General features: G+C 43.1%; 1 protein-coding gene across 1 annotated transcript in view; it reads right to left on the bottom strand.

The window, feature by feature from the left end:
* Nucleotides 1–3,494: 3,494 nt before the first annotated feature.
* Nucleotides 3,495–23,270, bottom strand: part of ATPSCKMT (ATP synthase c subunit lysine N-methyltransferase) — a 182,619-nt gene continuing 162,843 nt past the window's right edge. The window contains exon 5 of the mRNA XM_073678369.1: nt 3,495–3,586. Within this exon, the coding sequence (XP_073534470.1) occupies nt 3,506–3,586 (81 nt within the window). The 3' untranslated portion in view covers nt 3,495–3,505. The remainder of the gene's footprint in view (nt 3,587–23,270) is intronic.

Raw genomic sequence — 23,270 nt, 5'->3', positions numbered from 1 at the left:
CAGCGATCCAGCTCCGGGTATTCCCTGCACAACACAGGCCCAGGGGGCGCGTCATGTGCATGTCTGCCTACTGTGTGTGTGCATGCATGTTTGCCTACTGTGTGTGTGCATGCATGTCTGCCTACTGTGTGTGTGCATGCATGTCTGCCTACTGTGTGTATATGATGCAAAACTCGGCACTCAAGGTAAATTTTCAAAAATTTAATTAGCCAGTAAATTAAGAGTGTTTAAACAGTAACGTTTCGGTCATATAGACCTTCATCAGTACACTCTACAATGATAGAACCAAAAGAAAAAAGAAAAATACATTACAGTCATGCAAACTTTGATACAGCAAAAATATGTTTGTAAAATTGAAGCACATAAAATAAATATGAGCTTGATCCATAGAGGTCAAAGTAACAAAGCTATAGTAAGCTCCCATAGTGATACTTTTCATAGCAAAAAAAGAAGAAGGATGAGGAGGAGGGACAAAGAGAAAAAGAGAGATCCAGGAGATGTAGGAGAGGGAGGAGCATACCTGTATGGCTGCGTGTTGAGAGGGATAGGTGTGGGACTCAGTGTCTCACAAAAGAGAAGTAATTCTGCAAGATAAGGTGATTCCAGGTAAGTATCCACGGTGTTATAGACAGCCCCAGAAAAGTGAAAGCTTAAAACCTACCATAAAGTATGTGTCAAGATGCTCATAGATACCCGGCGTCCTAACGCAGTATCCACCGCTTGTTAGCCTGTGGCGCCGATAGTGGGGAGTATCCAGAAGTCCTATAAGCAGGTCAAAGAATGAGCGTGTGTGGATCGCGGCCAATTGAGAACTTGGAGTCCATGGCGGAAGTGACGCAGTTAGTTGCTGGATGAATCGATTTCCGGTCAGGTGATCGCTATGTTGCGTTCCACGCATGCGGAAGTGTGCGCTCCAAGCGTGTATGTGTACCAACGATGTAAGAACCTGCGTTCCAAAGCTGAATATAACTGGTGATGTAGATATAAGTGGATATAGGAGGCGGACTCAGGGGGGAGGGGAAATAAGGCATTCCTTATCAATAGGACCAGCAGGCAAAGGTGGGGTGAGGGGGGAGGAGAGCAATAGAACATTAATTCTGAGTCTACAAGAAAAAAGAAAAAGTCAATATTTCTTCAATAAATACATAATACATAGTCAATTCATATAAGATACATTTCATTATGGGCAAAGACAATATTTGAAATGAGAATATCCCAGATCTTATAGTGAGGTCAAAAACAGACCCCAAGTCAAACAAATGACAACAGATCATGTTCCCTATTGATGCCTTTTGGACCAGGGTCTGTAACTCGTGGATCCAAAAGGCCTCCCTATATTTCAGAAATCGGACCTGATCTACTCCCCGTCTCAACAGGGGGACATGTTCTATCACCTGAAATTTCAATTGTGACATATTATGACCAGATGTAATAAAATGGTGTGGAACTGGCAGCAGGGTGTTCTTGCATCTAATTGTGGATTTATGTTTTGAAATCCTTTCCTTTACAGATTGCGTAGTCTCCCCTACATACAAAAGGCCACATGGGCATTTAATAAGGTATACCACGTAGGACAAATCACATGTGGCAAAGTCCCTGATCAGATATTTCTTGCCCGTGTACGGATGACAGATCTGGTTTCCCCTTTGCACATTATTACATTGTCTACATTGTAGACATGGAAAGGTTCCCGTCCTCAATGTCTGTAGGACCCTATGTCTCCTGCTTTGTGTAGTACCAAAATCTGTGTGCACCAGGCTGTCCCTAAGGTTAGGAGCCCTTTTAAAACATGGGAGGAAAGAATGTGAAAATTCCTTAATATGGGGGTATGCGGTGCTAAGAATACTCCAGTGTTTACAAATAGAACGATGTATGATGTAGGAAAAGGGATGATATGTATGTACAAATGGAAGTCTATCCGTTACTGGAGGTCATGTAGAGGTGGTCGGTCTCAATGATTCTTTAAGTACCCTGTCCGGATAACCTCTTTTCCTGAATTTTGACTGCATTTCTTCAAGTCTGGTTGCACACAGATTGAATTGAGATCTGGGAATGGACCTGGTAATTTCAGGTGGATGGAGGCTTGTGTAATGTAAAAGACCATTCCGGTCACTAGGTTTTGAATAAAGGTCTGTGGATAAGTGACCCCGGGTATCTTTAATGACTATGGTGTGCAGAAAATTCATCTGCTGGTTGTCATGTGACATAACAAACCGTAACTCGGGCCAGGTAGAATCAGGGGTAGAAAAGAACGTTTTTAAGGACTTCAATGGGCCCCCACATGCAAAAAATATCATCTATATAACACTTCCACAGGATGGCATGTTCTTGAAAAAGCGTGTTTGGGTATACCACCTGTTCCTCAAAGGAGGCCATAAAACAATTAGCATATGGGGGGGCCACATTGGCGCCCATAGAGGTACCCCTGTTCTGAAGGTAGAAGGAGTCCTGAAACAAAGTAGCTTTTCTTAAGAATCACTGTCAGGAGCTCGATACAGAGTTCCCTGACTTAAGGGTCAATTTGTGAGTGCTCAAGTAAATCCTTCAACGATTTTATTCCCTTGGTGTGTGGGATAGATGAATATAGATCTTTTACATCCATGGTAACCAGGATAGCATTGGCAGGGATGTATTGTAGGTCATAAATGTAATGGAAAAAATCACCGGTATCCAGCAAAAAGGAGGAAGTCTTTTTGATAATCGAGGCAAGTATTTTCTCAATGAATTTGGACAGTGGGGAGAATATTGATTCTGTCGACACCACTATTGGGCGACCGAGAGGATTCACTAGTGACTTATGGATTTTGGGCAAGATCTAAAACAATGGGATCATGGGATGTTTATTTGCTAGGAAATCCTTCATCTTTTGATCAATAGTACCATCTCTAGTGTATCTCTCCAAAATAACCGAGATCTGGGAGCTAAACTCTCCCGTGGGATTATGTGGGAGTTTGGTATATATTTTTTGGTATATATTGATCTATTCCCTAACTGTCTCATAACCTCTTTTTCATAGTCAGCTTTGTCCATTACTACAATTGCCCCACCTTTATCGGCTGGTTTGATAATGATGGATTTATCCTCTCTCAAAGATCTAAGGTCTTGTCTGTCCAAGGGAGTAAAATTAGGGTTAGAGTGGAGTTTACCTCTTCTAATTTTATTGCAGAGATCTTGAAAGGATCTATCAATGAAGCTGATGAATGTTTCTAGAACAGGACTCCCTCGAGGGGGGGTGGTAGGTGCTTTTGGAAAAGAGGCTGAGTTGGCCTGCTGTGATACACGGTGTGCAGGCAGGGGTGACATGGGCCTAGATAGAGGGGGGAGAATCAGAGAAGTGAACCTTCAATCTGAGTGTACGGTAAAACCTTTGTAAATCCATATCCAGAGAAAATGTCTTATACTATACATGGGACAAAAACTCAATCCCTTTTCTAATACAGATAGTTCCGCTATTCCTAGGGTTCGAGAAGAGATATTCATCACCAGTGATGTACCTGGGATCGAGTCACTCGGGACGATTCCATGTATTCTCTTGTGCTGGCCGCCTCGCCGGGTCCTCTTCGTCTGGGCTGGCGTTTGCGCTGTCCTAAAAAAAGAGAAGGACTGGTAAAGGGGTTTCTGCGTTCCAAATCCGAATCCGGAGTAGATCGTTCGGATGAGGATCTGTCTAATCTGTAGAAATTTCTTCTGGGAATAAATTTGTTCAGACATTTATACACCCTGTCTAGTTCATAGTCCTCAGCATTCCTTGTAAATTTAACTCTTTTCTTCTGCTCTGTATGACGTCAGTGTTGACCGATAGTAGATTTTATCTTATTCCTTAGACCAGTAAATTCATCAGCCAAGCACGCCAAAGACATTTGACTCTCAATATTACTGATTTCTTCCTTCGTTGATCTGATCGCTTTGTGGAGGTGATCTACAGTTAATGTCATCTAGTCGAACGAGCATTTGTTTATTATCGGCTCAAATTTCATACAATAGTCCTGTTGGTCCTTGGTCTTATTGGAACCCTCAAGCTTAGTGCCCACGATGCAGAAATGAAGCAGAAATTTTCCTAAGCATTTCTTCATCTCCTTGGCAGAAAAACGCATGCGGTTTTTACATGCATTTTTGACGAGTATTTGACGCGTATTTGACGCGTATTTGCATGCGTATTTGCCATGTGTTTTTCCAATGCATTGTATAGGCAAATATGCATGCAGAAACATATTAGAATTGGTCATGTCCATATTTTTTCTGCGAGCAAAATCTGCACAGAAAAAATACGGACCATGTGCACAGAACTTGCAGAATGTCATAGGAAGTCATGGGATAAAGTATGCAATGCGTTTCTGGAGCATTTACGCGCTGCAAATACGCACAAAAATACGCACCAAAAACGCATCGTGGGCACACAGCCTCAAACCGCATGGAATACGTTGTACCCGGAGGTACTCGGTAAGAGTGGCACAGTGTAATTCTAAGTTAACTAGATGTCAATTCTCCTTCTCCAAATCTCGACTGCGCGTCTCCTTTGGATGCTTTATCATCTTCTCCCCTTGATTCACCCAGCAACTAACTGCGTCACTTCCGCCGCGGACTCCAATTTCTCAATTGGCCGCGATCCGCACACGCCCACTCTTTGACCTGCTTATAGGACTTCCGGGTACTCCCCACTATCGGCGCCACAGGCTAACAAGCGGTGGATACCGCGTTAGGACGCCGGGTATCTAAGATCATTCACTTTTCTGGGGCTGTCTATAACACCGTGGATACTTACCTGGAATCACCTTATCTTACAGAATTACTTCTCTTTTGTGAGACACTGAGTCCCACACCTATCCCTCTCAACACGCAGCCATACAGGTATGCTCCTCCCTCTCCTACATCTCTTGGATCTCTCTTTTTCTTTTTGTCTCTCCTCCTCCTTTTTTGTTATGAAAAGTATCACTATGGGAGCTTACTATAGCTTTGTTACTTTGACCTCTATGGATCAAGCTCATGTTTATTTTATGTGCTTCAATTTTACAAACATACTTTTGCTGTATCAAAGTTTGCATGACTGTAATGTTTTTTTCATATTTGTATTTTTTTCCTTTGGTTCTATCATTGTACAGTGTACTGATGAAGGTCTATATGACCGAAATGTTGGTGTTTAAACACTTTTAATTTACTAGCTAATTAAATTTTTGAAAATTTACATTGAGTGCCGAGTTTTGCATCATATACAGTACAGACCAAAAGTTTGAATTTTGAAGGAGTTCCCAGAGATGCTTAGCACTTGTTGGCCCTTTTGCCTTCACTCTGTGGTCCAGCTCACCCCAAACCATCTAATAGGGTGCACGTGGACTGGAGTACGTAGTGTAAGGTATCGCTGTTCATCACGTTGAGGGCATCGCTTCACAGGGTCAATTAAAGCACACATGCAACGTTTTCAGGTAATATGTAGTCCAGCAGTTTATTACACCTCATAAACTGTTTATAACATAGTCCATCTCAGTGGTTCGCAGGAATTTTACACATGTATCCTAGAGCCTTTTCAGTGGCAGCTATGCCTGCTTGGCTTCAAATACAGACTTCAGCAAGGTACAGCAACAATATTCACTTAAAGCGCCGGTTTACCTTTGCCGGGTCTCAGCTGCTTCTATCAGCTCGGTTCTGCCACTGCTGAGGCTTTAAGGCTCCCAGACGTAGTCTCCAGGCCACTTGCCTTCCAAGGCTACTGGTATCTCAAACACAGGGATCCAGCCTCTGCCTTCCAGGCTAGTGGAGTCCCACACAGGGACCAGGCCTCTTGCCTTCCAAGGCTACTTGTAGCTCAAACACAGGGATCCAGCCTCTACCTTCCAGGTTTCACCAGGCCTCTCTCTCTCGCTGACTCTGTTTCAGAACCACCAGGATTTATATCCTTCTGTGCACACAGGACCTGTGATTATGTCACAGTCATGTCATCAGTCACCTGAGGGGGAGGTAAATGGTCAGCCAGAACACACCCCCTGGACATTTTAGCAATGCAGCAAGCCGCTGCATTACAGATGATAAAGTGGTAAATCACTGCCCTTCCTATATGTGGTGCTCGAGCAGGGTCCAACGCCAGTAGATACAGTACAGATCAAAAGTTTGGGCACACCTTCTCATTTAAAGATTTTTCTGTATTTTCATGACTATGAAAATTATACATTCACACTGAAGGCATCAAAATTATGAATTAACACATGTGGAATTATATACTTAACAAAAAAGTGTAAAACAACTGAAAATATGTCTTATATTCTAGGTTCTTCAAAGTAGCCACCTTTTGCTTTGATGACTGCTTTTTCTGAGTGTCCAAGTGGGGGATCAGTTGTCTCATGACACTCGGAATGGTGGGAGGAAGGAGGATCAGGGTGAGGAAGATGCCGACTCCAAGCAAAAAAAAACTCTCAGATCTGCTCATTCCTCAACCACGAATCTACAAAAACACTAGTGCATGCGCTCATCATCTCCCTTCTCGACGACTGCAACCTCCTACTCTGTGACCTCCCTTCTAACACTTTCGACATTCTTCCAATCTATCGTAGACTCTGTTGCCCAACTAATCCACCTGTCCCCTCGCTATTACCTGGCCTCTCCTCTCTGTCAATCCCTTCACTGGCTCCAGTTCAAAACCTTAACCTTGGCATGCAAAGCTATCCACAACCTGTCTCCACCATACATCACTGACCTAGTCTCCCGGTACTTACCTGCACGCAACCTCCGATCCTCACAGGATCTCCTTCTCTACTCCCCTTATCTCCTTTTCCCACAATCACATACAAGATTTCTCGTGTGCATCCCCCTTTCTCTGGAACTCTCAACCCCACCATTTCTGACTCTTGCCTACTGTTGAAACCTTTAAAAGGAAGCTTAAGATCCACCTCTTGCGACATGCGTACAACCTCACTCCACCATACTGCTGCAAGACCAGCTCTATCCTCACCTACTGTATCCTCATCCATGCCTTGTAGACTGTGAGCCCTCGCGGGCAGGGTCCTCTCCTCTCCTGTACCAGTCACTGTCACATTTTTGTTCAAGATTATTGTAATTGTTTTTGTAAGGCATACCTCTTTTTCACATGTAAAGTGCCATGGAATAAATGGCGATAAAGTAATAATAATAATGTGATCCATACTCACATCTACTGAGACTGGACCATGTGGAACACAGGGTGGTGGTGGTGGTGGTGGTGGCAAACTGACTGGAAACTTTATCTGCTATGGGCAATAAAAATGAAAAAAGCATATACAGAATGGGAGGAATAGAGCTAAGCAACAGTACATGTGAAAAAGACTTAGGTATACTAATAGATCATAGACTGAACATGAGTCAACAGTGTGATGCAGCAGCAAAAAAGGCAAATACAATTCTGGGATGTATTAACAGAAGCATACAGTCTAGATCACGTGACGTCATTATCGGTCTTTACTCCTCTTTGGTCAGACCTCATCTGGAATACTGTGTACAGTTTTGGGCACCACATTTTAAAAAAGACATAGACAAACTGGAGCAAGTTCAGAGAAGAGCGACCAGAATGGTGACTGGTCTGCAAACCATGTCCTATGAGGAACGGTTGCAGGATTTGGGAATGTTTAGCTTGCAAAAAAGAAGACTGAGAGGAGACTTAATAGCTGTCTACAAATATGTCAAGGGCTGTCACATTGTAGAAGGATCATCTTTATTCTCATTTGCACAAGGAAAGACTAGAAGCAATGGGATGAAACTAAATGGGAGGAGACACAGATTAGATATTAGAAAAAACTTTTTGACAGTTAGGGTGATTAATGAGTGGAACAGGCTGCCACGAGAGGTGGTGAGTTCCCCTTCAATGGACGTCTTCAAACAGAGGCTGGACAGACATCTGTCTGAGATGATTTAGTGAATCCTGCTTTGAGCAGGGGGTTGGACCAGATGACCCAGGAGGTCCCTTCCAACTCTACCATTCTATGATTCTATGATTCTATGCTATCCAACCAACCTTTTCACACTGCTCTGGCTTCAATAGTGGTGTTCCGCGGCCGCCTATAAATTGGGTCAGGAAGGTAGTTCGACATGACGTGGGTGTCTGTTGTGCTCCCTCAGCAGGCACAGTTTCACCTTGCCCACGGCCTCTGCGTGCACCATCACCATAATGTCCACTTCCCCGTCCCTTGACACACACCTTGCTCATTTTAAATGGAGTTTAAGATTTGTCCCGTTGCCAAAAATGTCTATTATTACCGCAGTAATATAGGATCACGTCTGATGAGATGACCACAGTTTTAGGCAGTGCACTGGAAGTCAGAGATGCTCCCAGGGGTCTTCCCCATGCTGTTCCCATGTCACACACCACATGGCCAGATAAGGTTGTAAAATGTTAAAATGACATTTCCCGGTGACTGCATTTGTCTTGGTTGAAAGCAATGCAAAAGTGCAAAAACGCATCAAAACGCTACATGTGAACATAGCCCAAGGTGTGGAGGAGCATTTTTGTTTTAGTATATTTATTTTGCCTTATATACAAGTCATTACCCTGGAAAGGATGTTCCTTAAAATATTTCCCAGGAAAATCCATTTTGGTTTAGTTTTTGTATGTTTTATTGTGAGTTCGTAAAAGTGGCGTAATACCTCTGACAACATTGTTGACAGCAGTGACCTGGGAGTCAGAAATGCTTCCAGGGGTCTTCCCCATGCTGTTCCCATGCCATTTGAGCACTGTTTTCATCGATTTTGGCAATTTTTAGGTCCTCTGCAGACCGCCGGGGGGGCACCGGAAAAATGCTCGAGTTTACTCGGACCGAGCACTCGAGCATTCCAATTTGCTTGACTCGAACAACGAGTACCCGAGCATTTTAGTTCTCACTCATCACTACTCCTAATATATAACGTATATATCCAAAATCAGGCAATCTGATAACATAAATCAGCTGGCATAATACTTTGAGTTCTTATGGTAATCATGTCTTCCGTTAAAAATGTTTCCCCAATGCAGTTCATACAGGCATAATATGGATTGTATGTGAAGTTCTGGGTCACATCTTTTCCTTCTATGTCTTCATCTTGAGTAGATACCCCTATCAGCTTTGACCATAACTGTAAAGGGGTCGATACCGCCTCCGTGCAAGTTTCCAGTATGTTGGTAGCGGTGGTAGTCTTTGTCATGCAAAAATGGCTAGTTTTCATCAACTGCACCAAGCAAATCCATAGATTCTGTTCGGTTTTCCATAAAGCCACATTTTTCATGGTTGCTCTCGGTTTTTGGTCTGAAGATCGCTTGGATCGTAATGGAAGTTGAAAGGACCATGCATACGGTGGCTGCAATGATGCACCATTTCCAGATTTTGATCTAAGGCCACAGCCCCACTATCAGTATTTGGTCAGTATTTTTTCTCAGGCGTGGGAGCCAAAACCAGGAGTGGGTGATAAATGCAGAATTGGTGCACTTGTTTCTATTATATCTTTTCTCTGATTGTTCCTCACCTGGTTTTGGCTCCCACTCCTGAGAAAAAATACTGACTGAATACTGATCAAATACTAATAGTGGGGCTGGGACCTAAATGGAAAATACATATTATTCTCTGAGCAAAATCCTGCAACTTTCCTATTTTTGAAGTGACTTCCATTGTCACTTTGAATCTGTATTGAGATACCATAGTACAATACCGTTGTTTCCAAAGTCTTAACAGTGCTGTTAGCATTGGTCATTTTACAGGGACAAACCAACATATACCCAGAATATGAGTCCACAGCCATGCACACGTATACACATCCTCCATCCTGTGGAAGAGGGCCAATGTAGTCCATTTGCCAAATTTGCCCACAAAGTTTTCCTTGAACTATCTGGCCTCTCACCAAATGAGGGATTGGTCTCTGTTGTGAATGTTGACATACTGGACACTTCATGATGGTTTCATTTATCAAATCTAACCTGATGGGCACCCCTCCGGTCTGTGCCCATTGTTAAGTAGCTTCTTCTCCCAGGTGTCCACATTTCTGTGACATCAGTGGTGTCAGTCTTTTTACTGAATTCAGTGACTGATATTTTGAAATGTTCATCTGCTACTGGGTTGAAGAGTTTTTCCAGGGTATATGAAGTGTAATATCCCTAGCATTGTGCCGGCATGGCTTTCCAACTCCCATCATGCAAGGCCGTCTACTTACTCAGCAGTCAAGGCTGAGCACTGTGTTCCTCTGCTTGCTGTGTGCATGTCTCTTGTCTGTAAGCTTAGGGCGGTGGCGCCAGCACTTCCTGAGTCTTAAAGGAACAGTGAGCGCATTCCTAATCTGTCCCCAGGCTTGCTGTGTGGCACTGGATACTTAAACCACCTCCACCCATTGGTGCCTGAGCAACACTTACTCTCAGCATGATCTGTGCAACTGCTGAGTTCCCAGGTCCTGTCCTGAATCTATACTGTTCCGCCACCCTGGGGCCTGTGTACACAGGCCTGTTACCTATACCTGTGACTTCTAGTCTATTTCTGCCACCCTGGGTGCTGAGTGCCCAGGCCTGTACCTGTATATCGTTCCTGTCTGAACTGTGTCCTAGCCTGTTTCCCATTTGCTTCTATGTCTGATCCTTCCCTTTTAATCCTGTGTCTTTTCCAGTACATTTCTGCTTACCTGCAGTGTCTGAACCAGAATCTACTCCTATCTGTTGTCTCTGTACTTCTGTTTGTGTCCGCACGCTACTTCATAATAAGTACCCTGTGTGAATCTGGCTCTATTTGTTCTGTTACCCTGTCCTTGTATTCATCCTGTGTACTGGTTATGTCTGTGCTTGCGTGGCCGTACCTTGGCCGCATCTGCGGCATTCCTGCCTTGGCCGCATCTGCGGCACTCCTGCCTTGGCCGCATCTGCGGCATTCCTGCCTTGGCCGCATCTGCGGCATTCCTGCCTTGGCTGCGCCCGTGCCCCAGCAGTGCCCGCTCCGTTTCCATCTGCACACCTGCGGTGCCCTCTCATGACTACCTACCAGTCTGCATTCCCGCTGGACCTACTGCACCTGCCCCTATCCAGCCTGTCTGTATACCAGATGTGCCTACCTGCCAGTCTGCATTCCCGCTGGACCTACCACACCTGCCAGTGCTTAGCTACACACCAGCCGAGACTGCCAGTACCTACATACCTCAGTGTGGGTCAACAGCCAAGTGACCGGGGTCTGCCCTGGAGTAGCACCTGGTCCACCTCCCTCATCCCTTCTTGGATTACGGAGTCGTTAAGCCACAGTGTGTCCAGGGTCGGATCTGGCGAGGCCCCTAGTCATGCCCCTCCAGGCACTCCTCGATTCGTGGCCAGTGGGACCACAAACCACGCTCACGTCAGAAGGTCCAGACGTGAGCGTAACAAGTAAGTCCTCTCTTTTGATACAATTTCCACATCTCGTCAGTACCAATCCCGTCTATTTTATCCCTATGGACACCATCCTTTATTAAGGCCATAAACCTATCTTGCCGGGGAACATGGGATCTAGGATTGTAATTACTTTTGACATGGTCATGCTGCTCTTCAGAGGGAAAATTACCTTTTTATTTGGGACTCCAATCTCCCAGATCCCCTAAATGTCGAATTGCCTGCAATATATTGAAGATAGTTTTCCTAGTCTGATTTACCATTAGCGTCATCATGATATGTTTATAAGCTGCAGGGGATTTCTAATCATGATTTCTAACAGATACACTTCCAACAACTTGCATATAATCATCATGGGTGCTTGCTGAAATAGAATTTTTCATGACCTCTTCCTTCAACCTCTGAGCACAATCTTTCAACGTAAACCATGGTTTTTCATTGGGCGGCCAGTTCGCCTCAGATGGGTATTTACGCTGCAAAGCCATAGCCACAACATCAAGCACATCACATGTTGTTGCTGAAATGTCAAGGTACGGAATGCCTCCTTCTCTACAGGTTCATGATAGAGTTTGACAAATGTTGGGACATCCACAGCGTCCACCTGTATTCCATAAAGTTCATTAGGCTTTTGAGAAAAACTATCATGAAGGTCATTAGGCTGTAATCCTCTACCACATTCTCATTCTGTTTACCTGCAGCTGTCTCTACAATCCGTCTCTGATATATAGGCTATGGGTCGGTGATGGTTTTGGAGTCAGTTGAATTCCATACATCACCATCCCACCGATCAGGGTTCCACTCTATCCCTGCTTTGGCTATGGCCAAAGCTACTTTCATTTTATTCACCTTCCCCCGTCTCCTTTTGTATTTATACTGCACTACACATACAGCAGCCTTTTCTGCAACATGCTGATATCCATCACATCTGTCCATTAATAACTTATTCTGACACTGTGCTATAGTCAATGCATTCTGGGCCTCACACAACTGTCTTTCCAATTCCTGAATGTTTGTTAACATAGGTATTCTTTCCTCATGCTATTTTCTATATGCAGACAACAGGATCCATCCACACCTACCAATAGCGCCCAACTCTTTACCTTTTTCTACTTTCACTTCCTGCAAGCATGCAACCACACCACAGGTTCAGCATCCTTCAATCATTTGTCCCATGGTTCACTCAAACAAAGACTGTGCGACAATTTGGTTGCCAAAATATTATAGAGAGTCTGTTCCCAACCTGGAATCTCAATAGACTCACTTACATCTACCTTTTTCTTTAAGAAAATCATGTTTTATGCAATATCACTCTATCACACTTTATTACACAGAGTCCTTTTAAATTCTAGATGATTGGAATTTTTAATAAAAATAACTTCTGAGCCTTCTGTGCATCCTGCTGACTAAGCCAAATTATGTTTTGCTAAGTTTTTAACACTAAGGTTTGGATCTGGCTTTAAAGAAGGCAACCACTTGCGATATAATGCACTTTTATTTATAAGAGTTCATTTAAAAGATAAAACACAAAATTAAAGGAATAGTATGATATTATGATATAGCGTACACTTTTGTATATGTTAACATTTAAAGGTTAAGTACATACAGTACAGACCAAAAGTTTGGACACACCTTCTCATTTAAAGATTTTTCTGTATTTTCATAACTATGAAAATTGTACATTCACACTGAAGGCATCAAAACTATGAATTAGCACATGTGGAATTATATACTTAACAAAAAAGTGTGAAACAACTGAAAATATGTCTTATATTCTAGGTTCTTCAAAGCAGCCACCTTTTGCTTTGATGACTGCTTTGCACACTCTTGGCATTCTCTTGATGAGCTTCAAGAGGTAGTCACCGGAAATGGTCTTCCAAAAGTCTTGAAGGAGTTCCCAGAGATGCTTAGCACTTGTTGGCCCTTTTGCCTTCACTCTGCGGTCCAGCTCACCCCAAACCATCTCGATTGGGTTCAGGTCGGGTGACTGTGGAGGCCAGGTCATCTGGCGTAGAACCCCATTACTCTCCTTCTTGGTCAAATAGCCCTTACACAGCCTGGAGGTGTGTATGAGGGTCATTGTCCTGTTGAAAAATAAAGGATGGTCCAACAAAACGCAAACCGGATGGAATAGCATGCCGCTGCAAGATGCTGTGGTAGCCATGTTGGTTCAGTATGCCTTCAATTTTGAATAAATCCCCAACAGTGTCACCAGCAAAGCACCCCCACACCATCACGCCTCCTCCTCCATGCTTCACGGTGGGAACCAGGCATGTAGAGTCCATCCGTTCACCTTTCCTGCTTCGCACAAAGACACGGTGATTGGAACCAAAAATCTCAAATTTGGACTCATCAGACCAAAGCAGAGATTTCCAGTGGTCCAATGTCCATTCCTTGTGTTCTTTAGCCCAAACAAGTCTCTTCTGCTTGTTGCCTGTCCTTAGCAGTGGTTTCCTAGCAGCTATTTTACCATGAAGGCCTGCTGCACAAAGTCTCCTCTTAACAGTTGTTGAAGAGATGTGTCTGCTGCTAGAACTCTGTGTGGCATTGACCTGGTCTCTAATCTGAGCTGCTGTTAACCTGCGATTTCTGAGGCTGGTGACTCGGATAAACTCATCCTCAGAAGCAGAGGTGACTCTTGGTCTTCCTTTCCTGGGGCGGTCTTCATGTGAGCCAGTTTCTGTAAACTCATGCCATCACCAAGGAGCTTTTAAACATCATCGGTCTGGAATGTGGGAAGGGAAGCAAAAGGCCAGAAAAAGCCATACAGCTGACAAATACTATTGAGATCTCTGCTACTGGAAGTGGAAAAGAAGAACAAAGACAAAACAATTTAAATAATAAAAATATGGGAGGAAGAGAAACCAATCACAAACTAAAATGTTTTTATACAAATGCACAAAGCATGGGCAACAAACAAGGAGAATTGGAACTACTAATGCAGGAAAAGGAATATGATGTCATTGGAATCACTGAAACTTGGTGGGACGATACACATGATTGGAATAAAAGGCTAAAAGGATACAACTTATTTGCAAGAAACAGACTTGATAAACGAGGAGGAGGTGTTGCATTGTATGTTAGAAAAGCGTATATCTGCACAGAGATTGAAGCTTCAGAGACTGGGAGTTCTGTGGAAACTGTTTGGGTAAGAATACAAGGAGAGAACAACGGAAAGGACACCATTGTAGGCATTTACTACAGGCCACCTGGGCAAGCTGAAGATATGGATGAACTCTTTATGTATCAAATGACCAAGTTCTCCAAAAAATATGACGTAGTGGTCATGGGAGATTTCAACTATCCAGACATTTGTTGGGAATCTCTCTCAAGTAAAACTAACAGGTCAAGCAAATTCTTATCCTCTCTTGCTGACAACTTTATCTTCCAAAAGGTAGGGGAGAAAACAAGGGGATCTGCTACTTTGGATCTAAACCTTATAAACAGGGAGGAAATGGTCGAGGAGGTAAAGGTGGCTGGGACCCTAGGAGGCAGCGATCATGCTATTATAGAATTTTGGATAACTAGAGGAGGAAGACATGTGAAGACTCAAACTTCAAGGTTAGATTTTAGAAAGGCAGATTTTAAGAGACTCAGAAAGAGAATAGGAGGGATCCAATGGCTGGATGTCCTTAAGGACAAAAATGTCCAGGAAGGATGGGAAATTTTTAAAAATGAGATTCTCAAAGCACAATCGTTAACAATCCCGAAAAGTAGGAAGAATGGGAAGCATTTAAGGAAACCAGGATGGATGAACACAGAACTTAAACACATGCTAAAAAGAAAGAAAGAAATGTTTATTAAATGGAAAGAGGGAGGCATATCTAAAGAAGATTATAATGCAGTCTGCAGATCCTGCAGGGCACGTATCAGGTTAGCTAAAGCTGACAATGAATTAAGGCTTTCAAGAGATGTCAAAAGCAATAAAAAAGGATTTTGGGTGTATGTCAAAAGTAAAAGAAAAGTCAAAGATGCTATAGGATTTTTACAGGATGAAAATGGAGAAATGGTAAGAGAGGATGTTGAGAAGGCCGAACTTTTTAATTCCTATTTTGCATCTGTTTTCTCTCAGAAAGAAAATGTAACATCAACTGATCTTCACTGTCCTTTTAAAGGAATAGAAGAATCCAAGTTATCTGTAAACAGAAAGATTGTGAGGGAATATTTAGCTAACATAAATGAGTTCAAGTCTCCAGGTCCAGATGAATTACACCCCAGAGTACTGAAGGAGATCGTAGAAGAAATTTTAGAACCACTCTCCATAATCTTTGAAAATTCTTGGAGAACAGGAGAAGTCCCAGAAGACTGGAGAAGAGCAAATGTTGTTCCTATCTTCAAAAAGGGGAAGAAGGTGGACCCAGGGAACTATAGGCCGGTGAGTCTGACTTCTATACCAGGAAAGATCTTTGAACAAATTATTAAACAACATGTATGTAAGTACATGGATAAGAATGAAGTGATTAACCAGAGTCAGCATGGGTTTGTAACTAACAAGTCATATCAGACTAACTTAATTTCCTTCTATGACAGAATCACTGATTGGGTGGATCAGGGAAATGCTGTAGATATAGTATATCTTGACTTCAGCAAAGCATTTGACAAAGTATCTCACACCATCCTTATTGAAAAAATGACCAAGTATGCAATGGACCAGGCAACTGTTAGGTGGATTCATAACTGGCTTAGTGATCGGACTCAAAGGGTGGTTGTAAATGGCTTCACATCCAGCTGGATGAATGTCTCAAGTGGGGTACCACAGGGCTCCGTCCTGGGACCTGTATTGTTCAACATCTTTATCAATGATTTAGATGAAGGAATTGAGGGTAAACTGATTAAATTTGCTGATGACACAAAGCTAGGAGGGATAGCTAATACTAGAGAAGAGAGAGAGAGGATTCAAAAAGACCTAAATAAACTGGAGCAGTGGGCAGCAACCAACAGAATGGTTTTTAACAGGGAAAAATGCAAAGTACTACATCTGGGCAATAAAAATGAAAAAAGCATATACAGAATGGGAGGAATAGAGCTAAGCAACAGTACATGTGAAAAAGACTTAGGTATACTAATAGATCATAGACTGAACATGAGTCAACAGTGTGATGCAGCAGCAAAAAAGGCAAATACAATTCTGGGATGTATTAACAGAAGCATACAGTCTAGATCACGTGAAGTCATTATCGGTCTTTACTCCTCTTTGGTCAGACCTCATCTGGAATACTGTGTACAGTTTTGGGCACCACATTTTAAAAAAGACATAGACAAACTGGAGCAAGTTCAGAGAAGAGCGACCAGAATGGTGACTGGTCTGCAAACCATGTCCTATGAGGAACGGTTGCAGGATTTGGGAATGTTTAGCTTGCAAAAAAGAAGACTGAGAGGAGACTTAATAGCTGTCTACAAATATGTCAAGGGCTGTCACATTGTAGAAGGATCATCTTTATTCTCATTTGCACAAGGAAAGACTAGAAGCAATGGGATGAAACTAAATGGGAGGAGACACAGATTAGATATTAGAAAAAACTTTTTGACAGTTAGGGTGATTAATGAGTGGAACAGGCTGCCACGAGAGGTGGTGAGTTCCCCCTCAATGGACGTCTTCAAACAGAGGCTGGACAGACATCTGTCTGAGATGATCTAGTGAATCCTGCTTTGAGCAGGGGGTTGGACCAGATGACCCAGGAGGTCCTTCCAACTCTACCATTCTATGATTCTATGATTCTATGATATCAGAAAAGCAACCAAGACAGAAAACCCCTGGAATTATCACAACACTGCATGGGTGTCCCCACTTATGCAGGTATTACATCACTGTACACATATAAGTACAGGTACACAACTCCAGCTTCTGTCTTTAGTCATGTTTCTCTGGCCTTATATAGTGATCTACACTACCTTGTAAGTCTAGTTCACCTTTGACCTCCAGTGGCCAGCCTTTGGAAATAGATGAAGAAGAGATATAAGGCAATCATCAGACAATGGGGGCAATAAGCCCTCACAATTGAAAAGCTTTAAAGAATCACATAAGTCAACAGCAAACAAAGGTTAAACAAATCTCCATGTTTTACAATAACAAACAATAAGCATATGACTATTTGAGAGATAAACCTTCAGACAATGTGAGTAATCAGTTCTCAAGATTTTGTAATCATGAACATTGTCTGTGTGTAAAAATCAGGCAAGACCTAGACATTGCTCATTGTGACAATCTTTAAAATGTATGACCAGCAATGCTGGTCTGTCATGGTTTGAATGCATTCTGTATATTTCAATATACTTTTCCTATGTCTTTTCCTCGTTATTAGTCTACCAGACCGATTAGCAGATGTACTTCATGGCCTTTGTAGACGTGTTCTCTCTCTGACTTGACTTTCTACAGCATATTTGATCGTAGTCCTAATTGTTATTATATTTTGTTTTACTATGTTTCCCTGTTATTATCTTGTTAAAACAAATGTCTTCAATAAACTTTGAATTTGAAAAAGTTTTTTATTAAACTGCTTCCGATCTCCCCCCAAAAAATCAGGAAGGGGCACCTTAGGTTCTAACCCCCGCTGTGGAACTGAGGTTAGAACTTGCCTGCATCGGGGGTTCCCTCTAAGTCAGAGTCTGACTATGCTGGTTCACGGTGCCCAAATCCTGGAACATTCCCAAAAGACCCTGCATCTAGTCAGTAAGCTGCTTGACTGGATCCATATATACAGTTATATGAAAAAGTTTGGGCACCCCTATTAATCTTAAGCTTAATGTTTTATAAAAAAATGTTTTTTTTGCAACAGCTATTTCAGTTTGATATATGTAATAACTGTTGGACACAGTAATGTTTCTGCCTTGAAATGAGGTTTATTGTACTAACAGAAAATGTGCAATCAGCATTCAAACAAAATTTGACAGGTGCATAAGTATGGGCACCTCACCAGAAAAGTGACATTAACCCCTTAATAACATTTGACGTACTAATACGCGTCTGTACCCTGGGACTTAAGAGCCAGACCCGTATTAGTACGTCATGGCGATCGCGCGCGCACACAGGCTGTGCGGGCGCGATCGCCGCCGGGTGTCAGCTGATTGTCACAGCTGACACCCGGTACTATGTGCAGGGAGCGGTCCTGCACCACTCCCAGCACATTAACCCCCGCTATGCTGCGATCGAAGTCGATCGAAATCGATCGCGGCATTGCGGGGGCAAGGGGAGGTGATCGGCGATACTCACCTCCTCTTCCGGCTTCCAGCGCAGACTGCAGCGGCTTCCCGGGTGTTGCCATGACGACCCGATGTCGTCATGACAACATCCGGGTCACCAGAGAGCAGGAAGATTGCTTGGACATGCGCAGTGCATCTCCAAGCAATCTTAACACTGTGCACTTCTGACAGCCTGCATGGCATAGGGATGGTGCTCCATTCCTATGCCATGCAGGCGATCAGAAAAAAAAAAGTGAAAGTCCCAGAGTGGGACAAAGTAATAAGGTGTACAAACTGTCTGAAAGTGGAAAAAAAAAAAAAAAATGTGCAAAAATATTATAAAAAAATAAAAAAAATAATACACCAAAAATAAAAATATGATGTACCCATCAATAAATATTATTATAAAAAAAATTAAAAAAAAACAATAAAAGTACACATATTTGGTATCGCCGCGTCCGGAACAGCCTGACCTATAAAACTGTCCCACTAGTTAACCCCTTCAGTGAACACGGTAAAAAAAAAAAAAAAAAAAAAAGCAGCAAAAAACAATGCTTTATCACCATACCGCCAAACAAAAAGTGGAATAACACGCGATCAAAAAGACGCATATAAATAAAAATGATACCGCTGAAAACGTCATCTCGTCCCACAAAAAACAAGCCGCCATACAGCTCCATCAGCCGAAAAATAAAAAAGTTTCAGCTCTCAGAATAAAGCGATGCTAAAAAATATTTTTTTCTATAAAATAGCTTTTATTGTGTATAAGCGCCAAAACATAGAAAAATTATACAAATGTGGTACCGCTGTAAACGTACTGACCCGAAGAATAAAGCTACCTCATCAATTTTACCACACGCGGAACAGAATAAAAAAAAAAAAAAAAAACAATTCCTGAATTGTTGGTTTTTGTTTATTCTGCCTCCCAAAAATCGGAATAGAAAGCGATCAAAAAATGTCACGTGCCTGAAAATGGCACCAATAACAACGTCAAGTCATCCCGCAAAAAACGAGCCGTCACATGACTGTCTGCCAAAATCTGGAAAAATTATAGCTCTCAAAATATGGCGATGCAAAAACTAGATTTTACAAAAAATGCGTCTTTTAGTGTGTGACAGCTGTCAGTCATAAAAACCCCATATGATTCTGGCATTGCTGTAATCACACCGACCCGAAGAATAAAGTCGTCTAATCACTTATACCGCACAAGGAACGGCGTCAAAAATAAACTCTTGGGTTAGGATTGGGCTAGGGTTAGGGCTGGGTTTGGGGCTAGGGTTGTGCTGGGGCTAGGGTTGTGCTGGGGCTAGGGTTGTGCTGGGGCTAGGGTTGTGCTGGGACTAGGGTTGTGCTAGGGCTAGGGTTGTGCTAGGGCTAGGGCTGGGGTTGGGATTTTTTTCAAAAGTAAGAAAAAAAGATGACGATATGGTGACTAGTGTTGAGAGCAAGTGCTCGCTACTTGAGTTTGCATCGGGCGCTCTGGTATGCATTGAGTATCGTGGGTATTTGAGTGACATGCTCGAGTCTCTGCCCCATATGCTTCGCGGCCAAAAAACTTTACGGGGATTGCCTGCCATGCACGAGCGATCCCCGCATGTTTTTTTTTGGGTGCCTAATAACCGTGAAACATGCGGAGCAGGGACTCGAGCATGTCACTCAAGCACACGCTGTACATGGTGCATACCTGAGTACCCGATGCAAACTCAAGTAGCGAGCACTTGCGCTCAAGAATAATGACAACTTATTCAATATGATGACCTAATGTAAACAAATTCTGTGCCGTACCTCTGGGTTCAAAATGTTCACTATACACCTTAATAAAATCCTTGAGGGGTATAGTTTCCAAAATGGGGACACTTGTGGGGGAGCTCCACTGTTTAGGCACATCACGGGCTCTCCAAACGCGACATGGTGTCCGCTAACAAATTGAATGGAAAATCGGCTCAAATTGTTAGCGGACGCCATGTTGCGTTTGGAGAGCCCCTGTGTGCCCAAACATTGGAGCTCCCCCACAAGTGACCCCATTTTGGAAACTAGACCCCCCAAGGCACCTATCTAGATGCATAGTAAGCACTTGGAACCCCCAGGTGCTTCACAAATTGATTCGTAAAAATGAAAAAGTGAAAAAAAAAACACTTTTTCATTTTTATGAATCAATTTGTGAAGCACCTGGGGTTCCAAGTGCTCACTATGCATCTAGAAAGGTGCCTTGGGGGGTCTAGTTTCCAAAATGGGGTCACTTGTGGGGGAGCTCCAATGTTTGGGCACACAGGGACTCTCTAAATGCAACATGGTATCCGCTAACAAATTGAATGGAAAATCGGCTCAAATTGTTAGCGGACACCACATTGCGTTTGGAGAGCCCCTCTGTGCCCAAACTTTGGAGCTCCCCCACAAGTGACCCCATTTTGGAAACTAGACCCCCCAAGGCACCTATCTAGATGAATAGTAAGCACTTGGAACCCCCAGGTGCTTCACAAATTGATTCGTAAAAGTGAAAAAGTGAAAAAAAAAACAATTTTTCATTTTTATGAATCAATTTGTGAAGCACCTGGGGTTCCAAGTGCTCACTATGCATCTAGAAAGGTGCCTTGGGGGGGTCTAGTTTCCAAAATGGGGTCACTTGTGGGGGAGCTGCAATGTTTGGGCACACAGGGACTCTCTAAATGCAACATGGTATCCGCTAACAAATTGAATGGAAAATCGGCTCAAATTGTTAGCGGACACCACATTGCGTTTGGAGAGCCCCTCTGTGCCCAAACTTTGGAGCTCCCCCACAAGTGACCCCATTTTGGAAACTAGACCCCCCAAGGCACCTATCTAGATGCATAGTAAGCACTTGGAACCCCCAGGTGCTTCACAAATTGATTCGTAAAAATTAAAAAGTGAAAAAAAAACACTTTTTCATTTTTATGAATCAATTTGTGAAGCACCTGGGGTTCCAAGTGCTCACTATGCATCTAGAAAGGTGCCTTGGGGGGTCTAGTTTCCAAAATGGGGTCACTTGTGGGGGAGCTCCAATGTTTGGGCACACAGGGACTCTCCAAATGCAACATGATATCCGCTAACAAATTGTCGGCTCAAATTGTTAGCGGATATCATGTTGCATTTGGAGAGTCCCTGTGTGCCCAAACATTGGAGCTCCCCCACAAGTGACCCCATTTTGGAAACTAGACCCCCCAAGGCACCTATCTAGATGCATAGTGAGCACTTGGAACCCCAGGTGCTTCACAAATTGATTCATAAAAATGAAAAAGTGTTTTTTTTTTCACTTTTTCATTATTACGAATCAATTTGTGAAGCACCTGGGGGTTCCAAGTGCTCACTATGCATCTAGAAAGGTGCCTTGGGGGGTCTAGTTTCCAAAATGGGGTCACTTGTGGGGGAGCTCCAAAGTTTGGGCACAGAGGGGCTCTCCAAACGCAATGTGGTGTCCGCTAACAATTTGAGCCGATTTTCCATTCAATTTGTTAGCGGATACCATGTTGCATTTAGAGAGTCCCTGTGTGCCCAAACATTGGAGCTCCCCCACAAGTGACCCCATTTTGGAAACTAGACCCCCCAAGGCACCTATCTAGATGCATAGTGAGCACTTGGAACCCCTAGGTGCTTCACAAATTGATTCGTAAAAATGAAAAAGTGTTTTTTTTTTCACTTTTTTTTTCACTTTTTCATTTTTACGAATCAATTTGTGAAGCACCTGGGGGTTCCAAGTGCTCACTATGCATCTAGAAAGGTGCCTTGGGGGGTCTAGTTTCCAAAATGGGGTCACTTGTGGGGGAGCTCCAAAGTTTGGGCACAGAGGGGCTCTCCAAACGCAATGTGGTGTCCGCTAACAATTTGAGCCGATTTTCCATTCAATTTGTTAGCGGATACCATGTTGCATTTAGAGAGTCCCTGTGTGCCCAAACATTGGAGCTCCCCCACAAGTGACCCCATTTTGGAAACTAGACCCCCCAAGGCACCTATCTAGATGCATAGTGAGCACTTGGAACCCCTAGGTGCTTCACAAATTGATTCGTAAAAATGAAAAAGTGTTTTTTTTTTCACTTTTTTTTTCACTTTTTCATTTTTACGAATCAATTTGTGAAGCACCTGGGGGTTCCAAGTGCTCACTATGCATCTAGAAAGGTGCCTTGGGGGGTCTAGTTTCCAAAATGGGGTCACTTGTGGGGGAGCTCCAAAGTTTGGGCACAGAGGGGCTCTCCAAACGCAATGTGGTGTCCGCTAACAATTTGAGCCGATTTTCCATTCAATTTGTTAGCGGATACCATGTTGCATTTAGAGAGTCCCTGTGTGCCCAAACATTGGAGCTCCCCCACAAGTGACCCCATTTTGGAAACTAGACCCCCCAAGGCACCTATCTAGATGCATAGTGAGCACTTGGAACCCCTAGGTGCTTCACAAATTGATTCGTAAAAATGAAAAAGTGTTTTTTTTTTCACTTTTTCATTTTTACGAATCAATTTGTGAAGCACCTGGGGGTTCCAAGTGCTCACTATGCATCTAGAAAGGTGCCTTGGGGGGTCTAGTTTCCAAAATGGGGTCACTTGTGGGGGAGCTCCAAAGTTTGGGCACACAGGGGCTCTCCAAACAGAACATGGTGTCCGCTAATTATTCAAGCAAATTTTACAATCAAAAAGTCAAATGGCGCTCCTTCCCTTCCGAGCCCTGCCGTGCGCCCAAACAGTGTTTCTTCCCCAAATATTGGGTATCTGCGTGCCCAGGGAAAATTGCACAACAAATTTTGGGGTCCATTTTTTCTTGT

This window comes from Phyllobates terribilis, unplaced genomic scaffold (genome assembly GCF_046119375.1).
Source record: "Phyllobates terribilis strain yellow unplaced genomic scaffold, ASM4611937v1 Scaffold_4__5_contigs__length_816908805, whole genome shotgun sequence".
NCBI classification, from domain to species: Eukaryota; Metazoa; Chordata; class Amphibia; order Anura; family Dendrobatidae; genus Phyllobates; species Phyllobates terribilis.
The sequence above is the reverse complement of the archived record's forward strand: the minus strand, read 5'-3'. Positions and strand labels throughout refer to the sequence as shown.